Below are 24,240 nucleotides of genomic sequence, written 5' to 3' on the forward strand. Positions count from 1 at the left end.
AGTTTGTTTTAAAAACCTATGGCACTAGATCTTTCTTCAGTAGTATTGACTAGACAAAAGCAATGTGACTTCTGCAGCTTTTAACAAATATGGGAAAATCCGTTTCTCATTTAGGAGCCAGTTCAGTCATCGGCATTGCAGTAGTGTACTGAAAGGCCATGTCATAGTGTAGCTGTCAGAGGAACTGCAGAGGTGCTAGTCATCCTATAAATCGAGTGTCGTTTTGTCTGTGTCTTGCCAGGTGATTAGAGTGGATGATTGTCCCCAGAACACCCAAGTGAGCTCAGAGCCTGCAGAGATCAATATCTGGGATGAGGAAGAGAAACAGAGCAAGAACTGGCTTACTGTGTCTAATTTCAGTCAGCTAAGTATGTGATACTTTGCAGACAGTGAATTCAGGACAGCTTTTAAAAAAAGAAGCAGTAAATAAAAATTCACAAACTCAAAATGTCATCTTCCATTTTCACCTCCTGGCATAATTTTTACAGAATTAGAAACAGATAGCAAGCATGCATGGCTTGGTTACTTGCTACTTTATGTCAGAGCAAAAAGGGTCATAGGTTGGATGGAAGGTCAGTTGCGTTTTTCTGGAAGTGCTGCCTGTCTTGCATGGAAAATAGTAGAGTACTAATCCTCAGGAATAAGTGGGAAGTGGGGAAGATGATATCCTTTTCTCCTCTCCTGAGGTGTCTTTTAAAGTGGCATTCTGGCTTATTGCAAAAATAAACTCTCTCGTGAATTTTTCAGGGCACATACACTCACAGGCAGTGCTGTGATACTGTATCTGTTGGCAGATCTTCTGGATGCATTATTCATTACTCATTGCTCAGAAACACATCTTCCAAAGTGAAAAAATGAATTCTGCATCGTCTCTGATGGAATTAAAAGGGAATGGCATTCTTCCTGTTCTTTTATAAATTCTCCATCTCTTTCATTCTGAGAAATCCTTGCATGGATCTTTCAGCTTTGCTATAGGCAACTCACTAGCTTCATCCTGCAAGCTGCTGGGAGAAGCACGAGGGAGTGCTGTGACTCAGCACAGCATGGTCTGAGAAGGACTGCACTCTGAATTCTGCTGACAGAAAATGGAAACAGTCAGTTTTAACCCTGTGAAATTCTACTCTTGCTTTTATAGCCCATTACATATTTGCTAGGGCATTATGTCATATAGGTGTTTATTTTATACATGTAGCACTGCATAGGTGTGTTTAGCAGTAGAGCTGTTCATTATACACTCTGGAAATAGCTGATACCTGCTCTTTTGGCTAGGTCTGGAATGTCTCAGTTACATGCACCAGAAAATGAAAAATCAAGACATCCATAGGCATACCATACCATTCTGTGATTACCTGAGGCATTCTGAAGAGGTAAGACCTAAGATTACACATCCTAGTCCATAGATTTGTCTGTTTTGAGACTAGGATAGATCTGCTGACCTCCATGGACTTGCAACTCTAGGTTCTTTGTCCTGAAATACCTCTTGAGACACGAGAACTTTCTTGTATGCTGCCACTGTGCATGTGTGTGAGTAAATGAATAATTGAAAGCTGCTAACACTCTATGAAGATTATTGAAGTAGGTTATTAAATTATTGAATCACAGAGTAGTTCTGAGTATGCAGAAAGTGGCTAGAAACAAAGTATGTGTTGATGTTTCACTATGCAGCAAGTGAGCACAGAGCTTTGTCTTGAACTTGTGGTCAGAACTGGTCAGCACAGTGAAAAGATTTTTGGAAAGTTAACTTCATAGTTCTTAATCCATCACACAGAGATAGTTATTTCTTGCAAAGTGTTGATAATAATTTCAAAGCTTGGATTTCTTAACCTCTGATTTATAAACACCTTATCTTATGATTCATCTGAATTAATTTGCAACTTAATAACATAAAGGCCCACTGCCTATGTAAATCAACATATGCCCTTTGAATTTGATGGAGCTAGACCAATTTATATGTCCTGAAGACTGTGGGCAGGAAGTTGCTGTATAGAAAATTATATGTTTTTAAATGGTGTGGCTAATAGAAGGAAACATATCTTTCACTACATTGTGTAGGAGTTTCTCGAGGCATGTCAGAAAATTAACAAGGAATAAATTGAGAAAAGGAACTGTGAAATAATCCTTTCCTCTTCCATTTCAACTGCACCCACTCTTGCCTGTTTTACTTATGGCACTTGATTTTTGAAACAATGATGTTTAACAGCCTAGCTTATTTTTCACTGTAGTAATGTGAGTTGCTTTTTTAAAAAAGGAAAGAAAATAAAACATATAGTTTCAGATCTGATATTCTGAGTGGCATAGAATTTGAATCCCAAATACTTGTGAAGACAGCTCAAATCCTAATTAAAAAAAATTGAAACATTTTTTTTGTGTGTGTGTGAAAGAGGTCAGAGATAAAAATAGAAATAACTTTGCTGATTGTGAATTCTGTAAAACCTGAATTTGGAGATTACATCAATAGATCTTTAAAATGTGAAAGAGTCAGAAAAGCAAAATAAAGGTACAGTCAGGAAAACTGCGTGAAATGACGAAGTAATCTGATGCTTCAAAATTTATATTAAGGTTTCTTGTTAAAACTCAAGGGTAGGATTTTTAAAGCCTGCAGAAATATTCCACTGTGGGATCAGAATTAGGCAGGAACTGGTCACCTCAAGAACACTAACTTCAAATTATTTAATCTTCTAAAATATAGTTTCCAATGCCCACTGAATGTCTATGCCTTCTTTTAAGAACTGTCTGGATTATAAGGTTATGTCTGGGTTATGACATCTCAACAATACATATATTGTTCAGATATTATGATATTGCTGCATGTAACTGCTTATTGTGGGTTAACATTTATTTTAAATTAATGAATTATGATATTTCTCAGATTTACCCAGGAGGGTAAATTGGTATCAGGGAGCAAAGCAGGGATGTATCTGAGAAGGTCTCTGTTTTGTTAAAGATATTTTTTCATCTGCAAAGCAATGTACATTGTGAAAACATGAGTGAATTCTGAAATTAAAAAAAAAAAAAAAGAGAATTAAGTCTCAGAAAATATTCAAAGCTGAATTTTAGTTAGTTTATCTTTAGTCTTTGTCTTCTTCAAATTTTGATATGAGCTCTGCTTCCTTTGAGGATTGAAATCTGTCTGACTTCTCTTTTCAGAAGAATAATCCCATCTCTGACTAGCATTTTAGGAGGATCTTGCAAATGGCAGGCTGACCCAATTTATCGTAATAGGGCTGGAAGATCATTTGACTACTTCTCTAACTACAAGACCTGGAAAATATTTGATCTAAGTATCCCTGGAGAACTACTTAATATGTTGCCTTCTTCTATTACAGAGATTTAGGGTGCATTTTATTTCCAACAACTGTAAAGTTTATTGCTAAATTGTAATTTACTAATACAAAGGGGGTTCCCATAATATTTTCAGTATTAGAAGACCTTTAACATGCTTTGTAACTACTGAGATATAGCTCTGAACATGACTATTTTATTCAGTTATATACAGACAACATGAAAAACTGCAGTATGAGCAAATTGATATTGCATTTTACTGTAGGTATGGCAATGCTGTGATTATCCTGTCAGTGGTATTATTCATGTTAACAATAAGAGTATCAAATGTTTTCAAGATTTTACATTTTTTAATTGTTCAGTGAGTATGTGACAGCAATATACAGATTTTTACCAGTAAAAGTATCTCTCTTCTCTATAGGATTTGAGTAATAACATGTCTGGAAGCACACAGAGAAATAATCTAAGAAACTCCTCGTACGTATCATTAGCATATTAAGATATTCATCACATGATTTTAGAAAGTGACTTCTGTGCTTTTTGCTATACTTTCTGCAACTTTCCACTTCAGTTCTGTAATATACTTACAATGAGAAATTGAGGTCAAAAGAGGAGCTAAGACAATGCAGTCTGGTTTCTTTAAATGAAGGCATATTGATGGAGGTAAAGTAGACCCATTCAAAGGAAACGTATAATTTTAGGTGGAATAGACGCTCCTTTTTATTCTAACAATATGAAATTTTCTAATTCAATCACTAAGATTACCATCGTGTCTTTATACAATCTAGTAAGCATGAGTTGCATATGATTTTGCTGTGCAAATTGCATGTTTCCATTATTAGTAATTAAAATCCTAGTGGCTCGTGAAACATTATCTCATTCTGTGATTAATCTCTTTTGTACTGAGTTTACATATTTACAAAATATTTACTTAGTTTTTATAATCAGTTTTCAGTAGTTATTAAGCTTTGATTATACGTATTGAAATTATACTGTTTTCAAGTGTGTTTTCAACGTTACTTTTTAATTTTTATTTTTTTACAGCTTGATTGACCATTAGCTTAATATTGGGGGTAATTTATTTAATCCAACACTGTCTTTCTGTTCCTCTTCATTCTTATTTTCATAAATTTCTTGTATGTTTCCCTTACTGAGTAATGCTGTTGAAGTAATAAATACAATGTACTAGAAAACTGTCACATCCCATGTGATTTTGTGATTTCACTATGGGAGGAGGGAGGAAGATACTGTGTTTTTTACCCATCCTGTTTTTTTTTTTTTTTTTTTTTTTTTTTTTAAAATCCAGTAGCCAAACTACATACTTACTAGCAGGATTTACAGGCTTTTGAATAGCTTGATTCTGTAAGTCTGAGTCTGTTGAGTGAGTCTGTTGTCTTCAGTGGTGTGTTAGGTGAATCATATCTGCTCTCTTGTCAAACAAAAGCACCTTCAATGTTAACGTTAATGTTTGCAGCCTTGTTAATCCAAAAGACCAACTGTTTAAAAAGTCACCTTTTATGCAAGCAATGGCAATGGCACGTATAGCTCTGAATACATTTCAGCATTGATTCACATAGTTTGAAAAACGGGCAGTTGTGTATGTGATTGAAGGTCTTTAGCTGATATTGTTACTGCATTGTAAATGAAATGAACAGCAGTGCAGAACTGCAAAAGGAGTTCAACATATAGCAGAGAAAGAAACCCGCAGAAAAATGTGGCTATTCTTCAGTAACTGAAGTTTATTTGCTAATTGTTTCAGTGAACAAAATTACACTGAGGGTTGTTTTGTTTTATGATTGCTTATCAAAACTTAGTGAGTTTTGCCCTCATATAGATTATACCTCTTTGATATATGATATACTATATGTAGTTATGTACAGGAATTTTGGAGTAAAATATCAAATGTTTGCTTTTAAACAGGTTAAGAGCTTCAGAAGGACCTGACAGTAAGTTTTTGGTTGCTTGCCACACCTTGTAATTCCTCTCTGCAAATTCCACTTTGACAATTCAGAAATATATAATCCAAAAGAAGATTAATTTCTATAGTTGGATAGTTATAATAAATGTTACATTTGTTTCATACATTGGTTATAAAATCTTATTTTGAAATGTAAAATTTGTTTATTTATTTTTTGGTGAGGACATGTTTTCCTCATGGTAGCTGTAAAATCTTGAAAAGAAAAAATCTATTTTTACTCAAGTCTGTCCTGCAATTATGTCCTTTTCAGGAGAAATAAACTTCCTGAGTTAAAGCTGTGTCTATGCCTGAGGGTAGATTATGGTATACAATTTCTAATGTATGTTTGATTTTTTGAATTCCAGTTTGGTGTAGTTCCTCCAACTTGTAGTTCCAAGTTGGTGAAGCTGGAGAAGCACTGAACTTATTATGAAATGGCCAATGAATAAATTCAAGTTCATAATGAGGAGTGACTCTGTTCCATAGCAGCTAGTTCACTTCACTTGTATTTATTGCCTTTTAGCCTGCCTTCAGACAGATTTAGCTACAACAGGTTGAACAGTGGAACGTTTATCTTTTGTTTGAGGCTAGCTGTGATGCAGAGCACATCACTCTTAGACTTGTCTCCCCTACATGTGTGGTCTCTCTGGGTCAGGCTGTGCACAAACTGTGGCACTGCTGCAGGTGTGGGGTGTCCTTGGGCTGCTTTCTAGAGTGCACCCTTGCTTTCATTAAAACCTGATTTTCCAATCCTCAAAAGGAGTAAGTTGGCCCCCAGTTGACTTCTCATGCTTCTCATCTGACAAGGCACAAAATGTGACAAAACTTGGGTCCTTCAGGAAAGAGAGCAAAAGGGACCTCTAATCACCAAGGGCACTGGCTGGAAATGCTGATCATTCCCCCAGCATCTGTTTGTGTTTTTCATTTAAGATCTCTTCTACTGGGGAAGGGAACCTAGCAAATAAACTAGACCAACAAGAAGAGTGTAATTTTCAAATGGTTTGATGAATAGAATGGTTACAATTATCTCATTTTTCAGAATTAAAAATATTATAGTTTTTTTTTTTTTTTTTTTTTTTTTTTTTCCAACTTGGCATTTCAAAGGATTTCTTTCCAATATAATAAAGTAATTTAATCTGATTAATGGAAACATGCATATTAATCTTGGTTTTATTAAAAATAATTTTTATAAAGCAAAGATTTTTGGACCAAATCTGATCCAGTTGTGCCTGTTATGTATGTAACCGCAGAAATTGTTTGTCTGTTTATAATTTAACAGCATTTTAGATGTCATGGGTTAATGAATCAGTATTATTATAACTTTGTTGTAATAGTACACTTAATGGAATGCTTAATGACTGAGGATGGACTCGGTAAAATCATGCCTTTGGGAGACTGTGAAGCATGATGGATAGTAAAATGCTTTTAATATCCCAGGGGTGTAATTGGCTCAGAGAAGCTACATGTCCTTGAGGTTAATATCACTGTTTTCCCACCATTTCCCTGAATAAATAAGTCGTCTGGCTGTATTGCACTGACTGAAATCTGTTGATATTCTGTACATTATAACACAGTTAAAGCCTATTAGTAATTCTCCTCTTCAGAATGCTCAGACAGTAATTCTGATTAATTTGTTTCATGGCAAAGTCTGGGATGGAAGGAATTCAAAAACCATGCATTTGTCTCTGCTATGCTAATTAACGTAATGATCCTTTAAACATTATTTCAGATATCTTTGCCTGCTCGAAAACATCTCAAGATCTGCACCATCATTACTCAGGTAAGCAGGAGGCACCAATATGATAGCTGAGTAGTTTAACACATTTAAAAGAACATTAGTTCTTCCCTTCTCATTCTCTGTGATTTTCACTTTGAAGAGTTGCACAACTGCCCACTGCTAAGAAGGTGGTGTATTAAGTCAGGCCTAATACTGCAGTGAGGAAATTATGAATTATTTTCTTGCTAATTGCTCCATTCCAGGTATTTGTGGCAAATACAGAGCAGAATATAGATAATTGCTTTCAAAATATCAGAGGAAACAATGAACAGAGCTCTGATTCCCAGGGGGGGTAGTAGAGGCTCTCATTTGTTTATAGCTGTCATTTCCCCTCACACCTCCCACATGCTCCTTTGTACTTTCTGGAGTTGTTTTCTTCAGTTAATTGGTTCTGTACCACTTAATCTGTGTTTATATACCTATGAACTCATGGAAATTTGGCAGGGAATAAATCATTTGGATGCTAATTACCCACAATCCTGTCTTTTCCTGAACTGAATATGTAGAGATTTTCCCACAAGGCTTGGGTTTCATTTTTTTTTTTTTTTTCCCCAGAGGAGAGCTGTGCGCAGCGTACCAGTAGATGTCTCTATTGCCTGCATGGCTTCGGCTCCTTTCAAAGGAAGCATAGGGTAAACCAGAAGCATTAGCAGCCTCATGAAGTTCAAAAAGCAATGTCGTTTTCAGTGGGAATAACACCTCTTAGTTTGTAATCAGTGTACAGGAGTAATTTATCTGATGGTGGCATTGTTGCAATGATTAATTTGTTTCTTGTCAGGTGTGCTGTTTGAGACTGGGAGGACTTTTTAGTGCAGGTGACAATCTCATTTACATTAAAAGCTGACAAAGATCTCTAGATGTTTCCAGTATAGGTGTATAGGTGTTCCTATATCAGAAAGATCAGAATAGAAAGTAGTCAACAGAACCCACACTTCAATACTAAAAATCTGTGCCATATACTGCTTATACTTTATTTTTTGCTGTCATGTTTTGCAGACAACTACAGTTCTGCCTCCCTGCACACCCAAAAGAGCTTGAGTTTTGCCTCAAATTTAGCAGCTGGTGCAAGGTGCTTTCAAATTGCTTCCCAAGGCTCTGCAGTAAGCAGTGACAGGGTCTGATGGACAGCACAGGTCATGGCAGCTCCCCGTTCATATTCTTTTCCTTCCAGTAATTTAGTGACTATGTCACTTTAGTGATGCATCAAGGCATAACTTTGATTTTCAGTCTATGCTTCAAAAACTGTTCAGGTATATTAATCAATGCCTATCAGATTTGGAATATGTAAACAGAGGCTGAGACAGAGGTGTCTCAGTTGAGCACCCTAATTCAAGGGTTGGCATTTCAGGGTTCCCCTTTGCTCTCTCCTTCTGGGCTAATTAATCTTTAATTTCTGCTTGGAGATTTGTATAAAAAAAGGATGAGCTCTGGAAGCTTGCATATAAGCTCTGGAAGTCAGCCAGACTTACAAACTTTTTGGTTGCTGTTCAGAGAAACACAGCTAAGGTAGTACATGGGTTTCCTCCTTGTTCTACTCTTAATCTCTTTGAGGTTTACTCCTCACCTCTCTCCCACTTCCCAATAACTGAGTCATTGTGAAGACAAATCCATAAATATTTAGTTGGCACTCTGAGTTTTGAAGGTGTTTGACTGAGAAATAAGCTCCCTGTTAAGAAGGTATAATAATGTTAATTAGGTTGTTTGGCATGGAGCCCAGATGAAGAAGCTATAGTCTGCGTAGGGCAAGCCTGGATTTCCCTGCAAAGTCTTGCTAAAACCTGATGCACTTCAGAGCCTGACAGAGACAGACAGTGAGGGCAGCTGAGGCCAATGGCACAGTTCAAATGTCACTGCACTGGAGCCAGCAGGAAGAAAAAGCAGAAGCAGCGCTTGGTGAAAAGGAGGATGAAGACCAGAAGCAGTCCTTCTAGCTAGGGTGTAAAGTGCTTGTTCCACAGTCTGTTTTCTTGGAAGATGGGAACTAATGGACAGGGAAGAGTGGTAGCTGATGCTTGTGAGATACCATAGTCATTTAAAGGAGAGTTGCTGGCTAGGTAGAACTCAAACAGCAATTAGAAGATCTGACGGAGAACCACACTGTAGCTTGCTTGGCTTTGTACACTACAGTAAAACACTGTCAGATATTTTTGAAAGTCAATTGGCTTGTTTACCCAGTATTGCAGTGAAATCTGTCTTGTTTGCAGCCGTTGAAAGAAACAACTTAATGAGACTTGCTCAGACCATACCATTTACACCAGTCCAGCTCTTTGGTGAGTACTGACCTCCTGCTTATGTTTTTTTTTTCTTTTTTTTTTTTTTTCTTTTTAAATATTCCATGCATTATTTTTTAAAGACTGCATTTGAGACATTTCCTTGAATTAATTTAAGTAATTCTTCTTTTCTAAAGAAATGAATTATATTCGTGCAGTATTTTAGGAAATTCTCATGGTTATCTGGTCCAATTCATACCAGGCTGCTCAGGACCTGTCCAGTTGTGTTTTGAATATATCTGTAAGCAGAGTTTCTACAGCCTCTCTGGAAAACCTGTTTCAGCGTTTGACTGTTTCACTGTAAACTCTGTTTGTTTCCTAATGTTCATTGGAGTTTCCCTTGCTGTTGCTTGTATCTCTTAGCATCCATGTGATTACTGTGAACCTCACAGAGGAATCTAACTCTATCTTCTCTGTAACCTCTCATTAAGTAGCTGAAGAGAGCAATAAGATTCCTCTAAGATTTATACATGCATTCTCTCTTTCTCAGATATATGTGTAGGATATCTTGTCAGGAACAAAACCATGACTATGTTGAAAGGGCAAAAGATTTGTAGTGTTCCAAGTAAAAAAGAACTGTGGTATAACAGAAGAGTGGTAGAGAGTAACATATAAGATCATTTGGAAGAGTTTTGAAATTAGTGTGCTGTATTGGTTTACAGCAGCAGAAGCTATGTCTCTAGACATTTGAGATCTAGGTGCATTTTCTTCAATGGGTAGAATATTTTGTCTCACAGCAACTAATTGCTGATACTTGCTGCATCATAGGGTTTCTTGGGACCAGATTGCTGCAGATAATTAATATAGCTATGAGCATATTGAACATTCTAATCTTTCAAGCTCCCAGGAGATACCTTTCTAGGTATTAAATTGTCAAAAGATAATAAAATGAAGAATTAATATAAGATTAAGAAATGTGCCTAGTTATAATACCTATATTCAAGTGTCTTACTTTTATGTAAAACATTGACTTTTCCATTGCTTTATTTTAAATTAAAATGTTTGCAAAGTGTATCATTCATACCAATTCTGTGGTAACTGGTGAAGGTAGGCTCAGGGGCAGGAACAAAATACATTAATTTACCTTTGAATTCAGTTTGCCCTCCCTTATGCTATTGTTTGCTATTTGCAGATGCCTCATCCCACTTGCTAATAAAGACCTATTTCTGTTGAATTCACATTGCAAGTAATGTGAGTTGCAAGAAGAAAAGCCAAGCTTAAAAAAAAAATAAAAATCTGTTAGTTTACAACTGACAGAAATGTCCCTTGCTTGCACTGCTAGAGAGGAATGCTGTTACAACTATATAGGGTAACAGCATGACTGAGTTAAAACTCACCAGATTTATTCTGCTTTCAGAAAAATGTTATTAGCAGGAGCAAAACTGAAATCTTTTGCAGTACAAATAACATTGGAATTTATAGGAAAAAAGATAAATCTTAATTTACAATGCCAAAGATGTAAATGTCTTGTTAATTTGCTTTCGCTTGTTTTTCTAGGATTCCTTTCTCCAAGGAAAGATCATGCCCTTTTCAGTCTAATTTTCCTGGCTTATCATGGCCAGTTCGTTACTTCTGAACAACTTGGCTGTCTGCCTCAAAAAGCGGCAATCTGTAGCCCTTTAATTTTGTAGTCAATAACTATCACAAGCTGTGTGTGTCTGCTTGCCTTGTCTATTTGTTTGTTTTGTTAAGCACAGTTACAAGAAAAATACTGTGAGTGGTGCCTGGGTCTTGATTAACTTAAAACAAATCTTACTAAAAATTCCCCTTCCACACAAGTGCATAAACAGAAAGAGCCATGTTCACGATAGTTAATTCACTGGAGATAAAATGATAAACCTTTTTAAATATATATTTTTAAATCTATTTTTTAAACCATTTTAACTACTTTAAAATTGTGGCAAAAGAGATTGTATTATATACACCAGAATGTTACTGAGCTTTGTTTGTGTAAAAGGTCTTAAATTGCATAAGGTCTTAAATTCACATCTGTCTAGAGGCTTAATACAGCTCTTTGGGCCACTCGTGTTTTCAAAGAGGATCTGTGTATATAAGTTTAGGCAGGGAAAACTTTCACAGAAATGAATAGTGTGGCTTACAGAGTTATGTAAAGTGTTGTGTTATTTTAAGATACTGAATCAAAATGCAGTTCTCTCCTGTTTCTGCAATGTGTGACTTTTACTGACAAAACTTCCTTTTGTTTAAGCTGGAGAGGAAGTGACTGTCTATCGACTAGAAGAGAGTTCACCTATGAACCTTGATAAAAGCATGTCTTCCTGGTCCCAGCGTGGTATGGCTGCAATGATCCAAGTCTTGTCACGGGAGGAGATGGATGGTGGTCTACGGAGGGCCATGAAGGTCGTTTGTACTTGGTCTGAGAATGATGTATTAAAATTGGGACAAGTATTTATTGTGAAGTCTTTTCTGCCAGAGGTGGTTCAGGCTTGGCAAAAGATCTTTCATGATGGCACAGTGTTACATCTCTGCCTGAGGGTGAGTACAGACCTGAAGGGACTCTGACTAGTGTAGTTTGACATGCCTTAAATGTTATACTGCTTATGTGTGAATGTCTTCAGCATGGGTGATGTGTGGTTTGATGCTACCTTCTGGAAAGGAAAATGGTTTTGAGGAAGATATATATCCCATTTGTAAACAGTATACAATTGGCTGGTTTTTGTTTGTTTCTTTTGTCAAATTCATGCTACCTTTCTTCATGATACCAAATGAAACTGATGCTTATTACATGCTTTTCTTCAGGAGATCCAACAGCAAAGGGCTGCCCAAAAGTTAATTTATACCTTCAATCAAGTGAAGCCTCATACCATTCCCTATACTCCAAGGTAACTTCACTGTCTTGAAGGTTTCGGTTGCAAAGGTTTCTCTTCTCAGCTATGTCCTGGGTCTAATGTAGACTCTTTTTCCATAGTGAGTTGAAACAGCAGTTGCTTAAAACAGTTGAGTGATAGTTTAATTAAAATACATAGGTATATAAATATAGGTATATAAAATACATAGGTATGTAAAGATAAATCAGGGTGGAAGACAACAGCAATGGTAGTGGCTTAAACAAGAGGGTGTTAGTGAAAGAAATTTTAAAGAGACTTAAAAAATATTTATATTTCTGTTATTTATATTTTTTGTGTATATTTTCTATTGTCTTGGTGGGTATAGATTTGACAGCAGGATAGTAAAGAAGAGATACCCAGTTTAATGTCACTGCTGGGGAAAAAGCAAGTGACACTGAGCTGTTATGCATTTTCTTTGGTAGCAGTTGGGTGGCCACTGAAAAAGCCTTGGCTCCATGTAAGCCCTTCTCTGCAACAGCTAACTCAGTGCTGTGTGTTCAGCATTACTTTCATCCTAAATCCAAAACACAGCACTGTACCAGCTACCAGGAGGAAAATTAACTCTAACCCAGCCAAAGCCAGGACACAGATTATGTTGTTTGCCCATAAACTGTACCGTCTGCTGAAGTGCATTGCTTTGATAGTTACCAAACTGAGGAAGTGTTTGTGCTGTCTACCATTTGGTATCGCTTGCCGATGAAAATGATACAGCCAGAGAAGACATGCCCTCCTTTTTGGTATATTTACCAACATGCATTACAGCATTACCATCATGCTGTATACTGACTGTGAGGATGTTCATTACCCTTATAGACAGCATTTATATCCACAGATTCCTGGAAGTTTTCCTCATCTACTGCCATTCAGCAAACCAGTGGCTGACCATTGAGAAGTACATGACTGGCGAGTTTCGGAAATACAACAACAACAATGGAGATGAAATTACTCCCAGCAGCTTGCTTGAAGAGCTGTTGCTGGCCTTCTCTCACTGGACCTACGTATATACTCGTGGGGAGCTCCTTGTCCTGGATTTGCAAGGTGACAGCTAGCATGGGATCACTAGTCCTAAGCCCACTGAAAAACAACTTTTTAAAAAGAGAATTTAATACTGCAAAATGGGCTAAATTCTCTTTAGCCCGTCTCTTTTCTATATACTGGCAAAGCTCAAGCAACCCCTGGATATCTGTTGTGAGGTCCTGATAAATGAGCATTGACAGAAACGTGATAGATTAATGTAGGTATTGTGGGAAAATAATTTGGCTTCAGGTACATTTAGGCTGAATGGGCAAGCAGCAGGGAGTTAAAGTGCACAGGAACATTTCAGCCAGCTCCAGAAAAACACTCCACAGATTAGGTACTTTTCTTTTTATTAAAATATGTAAATAATACAGCGATTCAAGTGTACCCATGTATATATGCATAGTTAATATGTGTGTATATCTGTCCAAAGACTTTGAATGGCTATCTTTATTTTTTTATTATTATTTTTTTTTTAAATCTGTAAGCAGTTTACATAAGCTGCAAGCCTCAGTGCTATTCGCAAACTCTGGTAGCTCCTTCAAAGAGCATGTGATCACTTTACTGTACATGTATAAATAGGAACATGGCATATTTTAAAGAGATAAAACAGTTGACAATGTTCAGAAGATGAACGGCACCCATCAAATGGTATAAACACCATTGTTTGTCATTTCTGTCAAGAGAAATGTGTATGCGTGGACAGAGACTTAACATATTTACATTTTACAGCATTCAGAAGCTGTGAATTACAAAAAGACATGCTTAGTATGCAAAATAAACCTATAATTCCATCCTTGCCTTCACTTGGCTTTAGCAGCACATGAAAAAAAAAAATAGAAAGAGTAAGTGTGTCTCCAACCATAGCTTACTAGAATTTGTCTTTAAGTTTGCTTGGGTTTATTATACAACTCTTGACAGTTCCAGACCAACTGCATTGGCTCAAATGTGAAGAATTTAAACATCTATGTAAATCACACCAAGACTGGAGCTTCAGTTTCCATCTAAAGTGGGGAAATGGACTGAAGTCTGCTCTAGTGTTGGTCTCATGTTTATTCTGTAGTTCTCTTATCTGGTGTTTAGTGAGAGTGCGAGGGCTGCTGTCTTTGGTTTTCTGATAAATTTCTATCACAAGTTTAATACTGGAGCCATACTACACATGTAGACACTAAATTTTATCTTATTTATGTCAGCTGAAATGAATTCTTTTGAAGAATATTGCAATTTGGGGTATTTCAATTACAAAATGCTACCCATAAGTTTTACTGGTGTTCAAAATACTTAATTATTCAAATTAAATAATTGCATATGTTTATAGAATCTCTTCTTTAGTTTAAGAGTACAACAATTTCTTCAGATATAAAGAAAGAGCTTTTTGGTAAAATGCTATTATTTTTCAGTTTTAGGAAAACTGCAACATAAATATGAGCAGTCAGTCAGTTACTGTAATCATTTATTTAATCTACTTTGGTGAACACCCCAAAGAAGCAGAGATAACGGACCCAGATTTGCACATCACTTAATTGAATAATGAGTTGTGGCTTGTGTTGTGTTTGCTACCTTGAAGGGAGTATATATCTGGAAGTAGATCTGTTGTTATCAGTAAGATGCACCTTGGGTTGGTACCATTATTCCAAATTAAAGTCTTACTGCAGGTTACACTTTGTTTAATTCTTTCAGTTTCAGCAGAATGTTTAGTTGTTACTAGTATTTGCATAAGCCTTCTGTCTATGTATGAATAAACCACAAAACGGGACTGTAATAAGAACTCTGTATGTAGCCAATATGTAACAGGTTTTTAGAGTCACAACATTTTTTTTAGCTCATGACTGTTTTAATTGTGACAATTCAAGATCTAAAATGAAAATGGATAATTACATTATTCTTAAGTCCCAGGTTATGAAATCACAACTATCTTCCCTTGTAACACACTCTATTGATTTTCTTGTAGGTGTTGGGGAAAACCTTACGGATCCATCTGTGATTAAACCTGAAGACAAAAGGTACATTTCTCTCTAACGAAATTATTATTCAATTCAAACATTCTGCTGATAGTCTGTGTATTTATTTATTTATTTATTTTTTTTATGTTCTGTGTGAGAGGTTTAATTATTTATTGTATGGTGTTTGTGTTAAATGGGATTGTGATGGCAATGGGAAGGCTGCACCGACTACTGTGTTTTAGATGGCTGTGAACTTCAGGGGCTGTATGTGTACCAGCTCCATATATGCTGAGCAGTATGTGAAAGGTGGGGAGAATCTATATTACTGTCCTCAGAACACAGCAGTTTTTCAGGATTACATAAAGAGAACAGGAGTAGGAGCTTAAGAAGTGGATAATTTTCTTAGCAAAATTGTACTGAAGGTGTTTATCAGTAATTTAAATGTTGTAGTCTGGTTTCCACTGTCTAGTGAGGCACTGTATGAGTATATAGGGCCATATGGCTCAAGGAGATGGACTTTGGATCTCTGATCTTTCCAAGAGATCATAGTAGTGCATTTAAGCATAGTGCATGTTACAAACCAAGAGCTATGTTGCAGAGATCTTAAATCATGTGCAGAATGTTTCGATGATCTTGAGGTCTCTTCCAACCTAGAAATTCTGTGATTCTGCCTTCATGAATCAAGTTGCAGAAGCTAGGCTGATATCATAGAATCATAGAATCATCAAATATCTTGAGTTGGAAGGAACACACAAGGATCATCGAGTCCAACTCCTGGGTCCCCAAAGGACCACCCAAAAAAATCAGACCCTGTGTCTGAGAGAGAACTCAGTGCTGTGACTGCTTCCCTGGGGAAACTGCTCCAGTGTCCAACCACCCTCTTGGTGAAGAACCTTTTCCTGATATTCAGCTTGAACCACCTCTGTCACAGCTCCACGCTGTTCTCTTGGGTCCTATCACTTGTCACCAGAGAGATCAGCACCTGACCTTCTATTCCCCCTCATGAGGAAGCTGCAGACTGCAATGAGATCTACCCTCAGCCTTTTCTTCTTCAGGCTAAACAAACCAAGCGAATTCAGGCACTTTTCCTATGTCTTCTCCTCCAGACCCCTTACCATCTTTGTTGCCCCTCTTTGGACTTTCTCTAACAGTTTTATATTTCTTATTCTGTGGCACCCAAAACTGCACACAGTAATATCTGTTGCACACAGGAATATCTAGGGAGATATCTACTGCTCACAGTAATATCTAGGCAGACTTCATAGTGTCCTATGTAATAAGTAAAATATTCCCACCAATCCTCACTGTGGACAATACAACAAACACAACTGTCTTCTGGGTACAAGACTCTGCACCCTGTCTGTCATGCTGTGCAATAACTACTCTCCCATCCTATGACCTTGCTCCTTGGTCATAGGTGCTATGGTAGAGCAGAGGAGAGGTAGTAGTGTCAGTGGGTGGTACCCTGCAAAGTCCTCTTTTTTGGGTGGACTTCCTAGACACTAACATCTCTCCAGACTGTCTTGTGTTCAGCTTTGACTCACTCTCATTCGGCTCATGTCAACCGACTGAGGGGGTTTCTCATGTTTGGAAGGAAGTTTGATTAGTTTGATTTAATACAAAGGGAAATTAACTATAAGGGTATCAGATGACTAGTCTAGAACTCAGAACAAGTTAGTTTTGGAAACAGGTACTTAGTTCTATAACCATTATTAATATTCCATTAAAGAAATTAATGATAAATTACTATTAAGGTATGAATGCTTAATTATGGGGGCAGGTGTATTGTCTGTATAATATTTACTTTGGAAGTAACATGAAAAAAAAAGCTGAACACCTCACAGTGACAAAGTCTTCATAGTATCATAGAATAGTCTGAGTTGGAACGGACTTTAATGGTCATCTAGTTCCAACCCCCCTACCTTCAACTTCTCCCACTAGATTGGGTTGCCCAAAGCCCCATTCAACATGGCCTTGAGCAATTCCAGGGAGGGGTGATCCACAGCTTCCCTGGGCAACCTGTGCCAACGTCTCACCCCTCTCTTCTAGTAAAGAATTTCTTCCTAATGTCTAATCTAAACCTGCCCTTTTTAAATTTACAACCATTAACCCTTGTCCTATCACTACACTCTCTGACAAAGAGTCTCTCCTAGCCTGTGTTTGTGGTTGGGATTGCTCTGACCCAGGTGAAGGACCTTGTAGTTGACTTTGTTGAACTTTATGAAGTTCACAAGGGCTTACCTTTCAAGACTGTCGAAGTCTTGCTGGGGGGCATGTCAACTCCAGCATGTCAACCTACCACATGGCTTGCTATCATCTGCAGACTTGCTGAGGGTGCACTCAGTCCCATTCTTAATGTCACTGACAAAGATTTCTTTGCAGTGAGAAGGTCATGGGATCATGACAGAAATACAAGGATAGTTTAGGATAGAGAAACAGAGAGGTTGATTGGTTGATGATGTAGTTGTTGACTACAAAAATTTGAAAAAATGTTTTTAAAATGTTGTTACAGGTATATAAAGATATGGTTTGCTGTTATTCAAGTAGACTTTTTTTATACCAATGAAAATGAGGGTGCTGAGAGAGTTAGTGGATGTGATTGCTTGGCCACTTTCCATCATCTATCAGCAGTCATGGTCGTCCAGGGAGGTTTGAGATGACTGGAGACTTGTTAAAGTGATGCCCATCTGTAAGAAGGGTTATAAGGAGGACTCAGGGAATTACAGGCCTGTCAGGCTGACCTCAGAGCCAGGAAAGGTGATGGAACAGGTCATCTTGAATGTAATCACACAATGTATGATGGACAACCAGGGGATCAGGCCCAGTCAACATGGGTTCATGAAAAGCAAGTTCTGCCTGACCAACCTCATCTCCTGTGACAAGGTAAACCACCTGGTGGATGTGGGAAAGGCTGTTGATGTGGTTTACCTGGACTTCAGCAAGGCCTTTGACATGGTCTCCCACAGTATACTCTTGGAGAAGCTGGCAGCCCATGGCTTGGACAGGTACACTCTTTGCTGGGTTAAAAACTAGCTGGACAGCTGGGCCCAGAGAGTGATGGTGAACGGAGTGAAATGTGGCTGGCAACTGGTCACCAGTGGTGTTCCCTGGGGGTTGGTGTTGGGGCCCATCCTCTTTAATATCTTTAATGACAATTTGGACAAGGGAATTGAGTGCACCCTCAGTAAGTTTGCAGATGACACCAAGCTGGGGGGAAGTGTCAATCTGCTGGAGGGTAGGAAGGCCCTGCAGAGGGACCTGGACAGGCTGGGTCGATGGGCAGAAGACAATGGGTTGAGGTTCAACATGGCTAAGTACTGGGTCCTGCACTTTGGTCACAACAACCCCATGCAACACTACAGGCTTGAGGCAGAGCGGCTGGAAAGCTGTGCAGAGGAAAAGGATCTGGGGTGCTGGTTGATGTTCACCTCAACATGAGCCAGCAGTGTGCCCAGGTGGTCAAGAAGGCCAACAGCATCCTGGCCTGTATCAGGAACAGTGCAGCCAGCAGGACCAGGAAGGTGATTGCCCTCTTGTACTCTGTTCTGGTGAGGCTGCACCTTGAGTGCTGTGTTCAGCTTTGGACCCCTCACTACAAGAAGGACATTGAGGCCCTGGAGTGTGTCCAGAAAAGGGCTACAAAACTGGTTAAGGTCTGGAACACAAGTCCTGTGAGGAGTGGCTGAGGGAACTGGGGGTGTTTAGTCTGTGGAAGAGGAGGCTTGGGGGAGACCTTATTGCTCTCTACTGCTACCTGAAAGGAAGGTGTGGGGAGCTGGGGATCAGCCTCTTCTCACAGGTAACTAATGATAGGACTAGAGGGAATGACCTCAAGTTGCACTAGGGGAGGTTCAGGTTGGAAGTGAGGAGACATTTCTTCTCAGAATGTGCAGTCAGGCATTGGAAGGGATTCCCCATGGAGGTGGTGGAGTCACTGTCCCTGGGGGTGTTTAAGGAAAGGTTGGACGTGGTGCGTAGGAACGTAGTTTAGTGGGTGACACTGGTGTTAGGGGGCTGGTTGGGCCAGATGGTCTTGAAGGTCTTTTCCAAACTTAATGATTCTATGATTCTGTGAAATGTTGAATCTCAACAGACTGATAGTTATTAGTGAAAACTGTGACCAGTCATTAGTCCATAGTACTGCATATGTCAACTTAGCATATCCTCTTTAAAACAGGAATAATATTTACCTGCATTATGTTGAAGCATGTGCTTGTTAGTATCCATCTGCTAGTATCCATCTTTTTTGTCATTAAATTATTTTCTCATGGTTACTAAGATTTTATTTTCAGAACTTTTTTTTTGTTTTGTTTCTGTCATCTGCAAAACAGTCAAGTCCCAGTTAAAGAGCAAGTGTTGATTAATTAATCAAAACCAGCTTGATTTTTTTATGCTCTGGGAAATCTTCAGTACAGCAAGTTGTGAAACAATATTGTTTTGATTCAGGGATGTAAAGGAATAAGGCAGTGAAACCATGGATGTATTCTATAAGCAGCTAGCAGATACCCAATTCTAAGAAACACTTTCTAAAATAATAACAATAATGATGTAAAAACACTGTCTTTGTTTAATGTTCATTTACTCACAGGGGGAACATTTCTGGTAGTACCAAGATCTGATTGAAGTTTTCATTTGTATATAAGATACTTAATCAAAACCTGTGAACTACCTCTAAAATTGCTTTGAGCTCACGTTCTGTTAGAAGCCTGAGAGAAAATAGATAGCATCTCACTGACGGATGGGACTGATACAAATTTTAACATGACTTATAATTACATTATTTATGTTTTGTTTCTTTAATTCCATTGATCTAGTGGCTCATGTCATTATCTTGCAATGAGTCTTTCATGCATCCTTCATGCTGTCTTGAAATGGACTTTTCAATGGCAAAACATGACCTCTAGCTCTGTGACAGTGTGTTGTATCTTCAATGTATGTATAGTACTGTGATAAAAACCAGCAGATTAGTTTGGAAAGTACGTCTGATACTGAGCAGGCAGATCCTGAGCTCATGTAAATTGGTGTAACTTCATGGATATGAACATCAGAGATCTGGCCACATACACTGCATAGGATGTATGAGGTGATTAAATGGTGCAGGTTTAATGTTCACAAAAAGATTTCCTTTAAGACAGAAGTAGTCAAGTCACAGCAGCAGGGTCGTGACATAGTGCAGTCCCTGCAGACTCCTGTAGCACTGAAACGTTGTGAAGAATTGCCTCCTAAGTAGTACTCTAGATGCTCTTTTCAGAGTGTGCTTCTTGCTAAGCCCGTAACAAAGTCTATACTGGTAAAGCTTTCACAGACACTGGGTGCAGAATGTCTGTAGAACAGATTCAGAGATGAGGAAAATAGCTGGCTGAATTTCAAATTGTAAAGAACAGATGCATTACGCCTACTGAGAGGTGAGGAAAAGGGCACTAGTGGTGAAAAATCTCATTACAAACAAATGAAATGGAGGAGTCAGAGGTGCTCAATCTCTTACTCTCTCTTTTGAAAACTCTAAAGCAGGTAGTGATGGGCTAGAGGTTGTAGTATGAGTGGAGACCATGTTCTCTGAAGTTACTCATTGGCATGCACTTTGAAGAACAAATCTATTGAATCTTTACCAAGCTTTGCAATTTCAGCCAAACAATTTACAGTTGAATTGCTGTCAATAGATAAAATACCTGCCTGGACTGGATCTCTGCTATAGACACCTGTACAGTTGAAACTGGTAGATAGGAATTTAAGTCTGCAAAAACATATGGATTAAATGGAATGGATGTTTCCCTGGAAAGGTGCCGCTTCGTGTGAAGCCCCCAGTACATTCCATCAGTAAAGGTCTATAGATGTCTTATCGTCTTATCTGAGCATATGTAGCTCTGTCTACAAATTGACCATGACTAGCACTGTTTGTAACAACAGTCTCTATGTTACCTAACTGTCAGACAGGACTGATCTGGTACGAACTGGTAGGCATTTATGGAGCATAACTGTGAAGTAAGGTTCTCCACAAAAGCAGGAAGAGTTTTTGTTTGTTTTAAGTCCATTAGCTCATACTTATGCACCTGTTTCAGATAGGAAAACTGGACTCAGTATTTTTCTCTCCTTGGAGACAAAATCAGATCATGAATAAACAGGAACCATAGAATGGCTTTGGTTGGAAGGGACCTTAATGATCACCTGGTTCCACCCCCCCGCCATAGACAGGGACACATTCCACTAGGCCAGGTTGCCCAAAGCCCCATCCAGCCTGGCCTTGAACACCTCCAGGGATGGGGCAACCACAGCTTCTCCAGGCAGTCTGTGCCAGTGCCTCACCACCCTCAGAGTGAAGAATTTCCTTCTAACCTCTAATCTAAATCTTCCCTCTTTCTGTTTAAAACCATACCCCTTGTCCTGTCTGCCCAAACAAAATGTTGCTCTCCATCTTTTTTATATGCCATCTTTTATAAGCCACCCCTTTAAGTATTGAAAAACTGCAATAAGGTCAACTCTGAGTGAAGTAGAGTGACTTTGTTTATAAAACATTTGTACAGTTAGAAAGGACCAGAAGAGTTCAGTTGGTTCGTTTGCACCAAGTCATTCCTGTGTCAGGCCTTACAGGTCTTGTACAGGCAACTTGCCAGTATGTTTGTTTTCAATTATTTACCATCCTTACAGTTTAAAAGATTTTTTCCTGCTTCTTTGCTTGAAACACTTCTTTCTGATCCTGTCTACCATTGACATAGACAAAAAAAAAAAAAAAAAAATCAGCAAGTTCAAATGTAGGCACTATCTTCTTCAATTCTTTTATTTTGTTCTTAGATCCCCATCTATAAGAAGACTTATAGACTGCTGGCCATTCTTGTTATATTCCTAATTTGCCAATATATTTCTTGAAACAGTTTTCCAAATTGAAATGCTATTAGTCTATTAGTCTTGTATCATTAACAGTTCTGGGTAGAGAGGAAATATTATTCTTTCCTCTAAACAGTATCCCTGTTTATATATCCCATAACAACATGAGAAAATTAGTTTGTATTGTATTGGCTACATTTTGCATGGAAAAAGTTAGATCAGGAGAAGTATCATTGTGGTTCTGTAGACTTGGAATTAGTGAAGTCTTCTCAATTTTCTATACCTTGCCCAAGCAAATACTTGAACATATTCAATTTACAGTAGCATTTTGCGAGATTATACCAAAAACCAGAAATGGCTATGTAGCATCATGTCATCTAAAATGTATAGATGGCACTTAAATAATGTTCCAATTCTTACATGTTTTGTTGTACTAATTTGCAGTAAAAGCTGGATAGACTATTCCTTCAAATGATCCAGAAACAGATTATCTTCACTGCCTGCCAGAAATTAGACAGATACTAGTAGTTTTGGTTATTCATTGCTCTTCTCGTGTAGGAAAGAGGAGAGTGTCATATTTGATAACTTCTTTCCTTAGAGAGAATAGATTTTCTTAGTGTGGATTACAGATAGATTTGAGAGAGTTAAAATCTTTTTCTATAGCTTCTTAGAGCTGTAATTGATTTCAGATTCTAAAATGTGTTGTTTCTGCTCTGCATATCATTAAAATAAAATACTAGCATTCATAAAATTTCTTTGGAAGTGTTTCTTGTGTGCTGTGTTCCGTGATGTCCGTAATGTCAACTAAATTCTTGAGAATAATAGTGAAGCAATATTAAAATTAATGAACACTGATCTTTCAGACCATATTAAGGATCTGTTATGATTATGTGGTACTTCTAATACATGTGTGGATATAGCTTGCTTCTATTTGTAATCGTGTCATCTTCATTCAGAATATGCAATACACTTCCACAAATGGATCCCTTAGTAATGTTGCTGAATTGGCCAGAGTGCAGACACATGGAAATGAGCATAGAAAGAAGCCAATAAATTTTAAAGCCTTGCCTGACAGCAGAACTATGTTCTTTTTCTGTGTTGCATATTGATGTGACTCAGGCTCCACTTGCTTTTGGTTTTCTGTTCTTAAATAAGGTAAAAGTAAGTCTTTGCTAACTCAGGTTTGGTCCCAGATGCCCCTTAGCAAAACACAGACCAAACCATTTGCTTGATGAGACTGAATGGTGGCTGCAACAGAGTCATTCAGGCTCTGGCATACACTGTCTTAATGTCATTGTGCTCAAATTTTCATTGAGCATTTTAGTAGTAACTGCAGGGTATGTCCCATCTCCCTTTAGAGAAGGCCACAGCAACACTGCATCTCTGAGATGGTGCAGAAAGGAAGAGCAGATATGGGGTATATATAGGTTAATCTCTTACCAGAAGTAGTCGTTTTCTTGTCTCAGAGCTAAGAAACTGGAGATGCACACTAGTTTTTATGGTCTTTTATACAAAGAGCTAACTTATCTGATTCAATATGATTCTTATATGACTCAATAAATGGAAATTATCATCCTCTCTCTCCCCTAAAATTGCTTTATTTTGAGTTTGTTGATTATTTGATATTATTACTTTTAGATCTGGAAAGATGGTATTTGGACCAGCAAACCTAGGAGAAGATGCTATAAGAAACTTCATCACAAAGCATCGTTGTAACTCCTGCTGCAGGAGGCTGAAACTTCCTGGTATTCAAAATGAAGATTATTTTTAACCTATATCTAACTTTCTAAGTATAAGGTAGTAAAGGCCTAGGTGTGCTATAACAAGAACAGAAATTCTACAGAGATGAAACTATAGCTGGCACACTTAAACAAAGGCAAATAAGAGAATATTGATCTTTTACATTGTTATTTTGCCCAGCAACATGTAAGTATTCAAAGCTTCTACCCAATGAATTATTTCCTTTGCTGTGCAAAACTGATAGCATTTTGGGTGATAGCATCACCCATTTTTCCAGGGTGATCACTACAGATAGCATCAGCAATAATTTTTAGAATGAGAACAGAGAATGATCTAAAAATTATCTATGCGTTAGCCAGGGAAAAAATTGCTGGAGCTTTCCTGGCCCTTGGATAGGGCCTGTACACTGCAGCTCTTACCTCCTGCTTAGCTGGATCACTGATTATTCGCATCAGGTTTTATAGAATGGGTTCTGTTTATTGTGGTGCAGATTTAAACGGCTCAAAGCCAAAATACATTGCAATTTTGGATGACTTTCCACCCACATTTTTTTTTTTTTTTCAGAGGAAGGTTCCTTCTTTTCAGT

The 24,240-nt window shown here is 37.9% G+C and overlaps 1 protein-coding gene across 11 annotated transcripts in view; it reads left to right on the plus strand.

Annotated features, from left to right (window-relative positions):
* TRPM6 (transient receptor potential cation channel subfamily M member 6) overlaps nt 1-24,240 on the plus strand; it is a 99,737-nt gene that overhangs the window by 66,845 nt on the left and 8,652 nt on the right. For 6 of the 11 annotated variants that reach the window (XM_084503836.1, XM_084503834.1, XM_084503830.1 and 3 more), the window contains 11 exons: nt 242-368; nt 1,270-1,367; nt 3,704-3,759; nt 5,203-5,228; nt 6,969-7,019; nt 9,221-9,286; nt 11,493-11,779; nt 12,044-12,126; nt 12,965-13,170; nt 15,101-15,152; nt 23,553-23,659. In XM_084503836.1, the coding sequence (XP_084359962.1) occupies nt 242-368; nt 1,270-1,367; nt 3,704-3,759; nt 5,203-5,228; nt 6,969-7,019; nt 9,221-9,286; nt 11,493-11,779; nt 12,044-12,126; nt 12,965-13,170; nt 15,101-15,152; nt 23,553-23,659 (1,159 nt within the window). Of the gene's footprint in view, nt 1-241; nt 369-747; nt 1,368-3,147; nt 3,678-3,703; nt 3,760-5,202; nt 5,229-6,968; nt 7,020-9,220; nt 9,287-11,492; nt 11,780-12,043; nt 12,127-12,964; nt 13,171-15,100; nt 15,153-23,552; nt 23,660-24,240 lie in introns of those variants that run through there. The other 5 variants (XM_084503839.1, XM_084503831.1, XR_014687143.1 and 2 more) reach the window with 4 other exon arrangements.

The sequence above is a fragment of the Aythya ferina genome (assembly GCF_964211825.1).
Source record: "Aythya ferina genome assembly, chromosome: Z".
Classification (NCBI taxonomy): domain Eukaryota; kingdom Metazoa; phylum Chordata; class Aves; order Anseriformes; family Anatidae; genus Aythya; species Aythya ferina.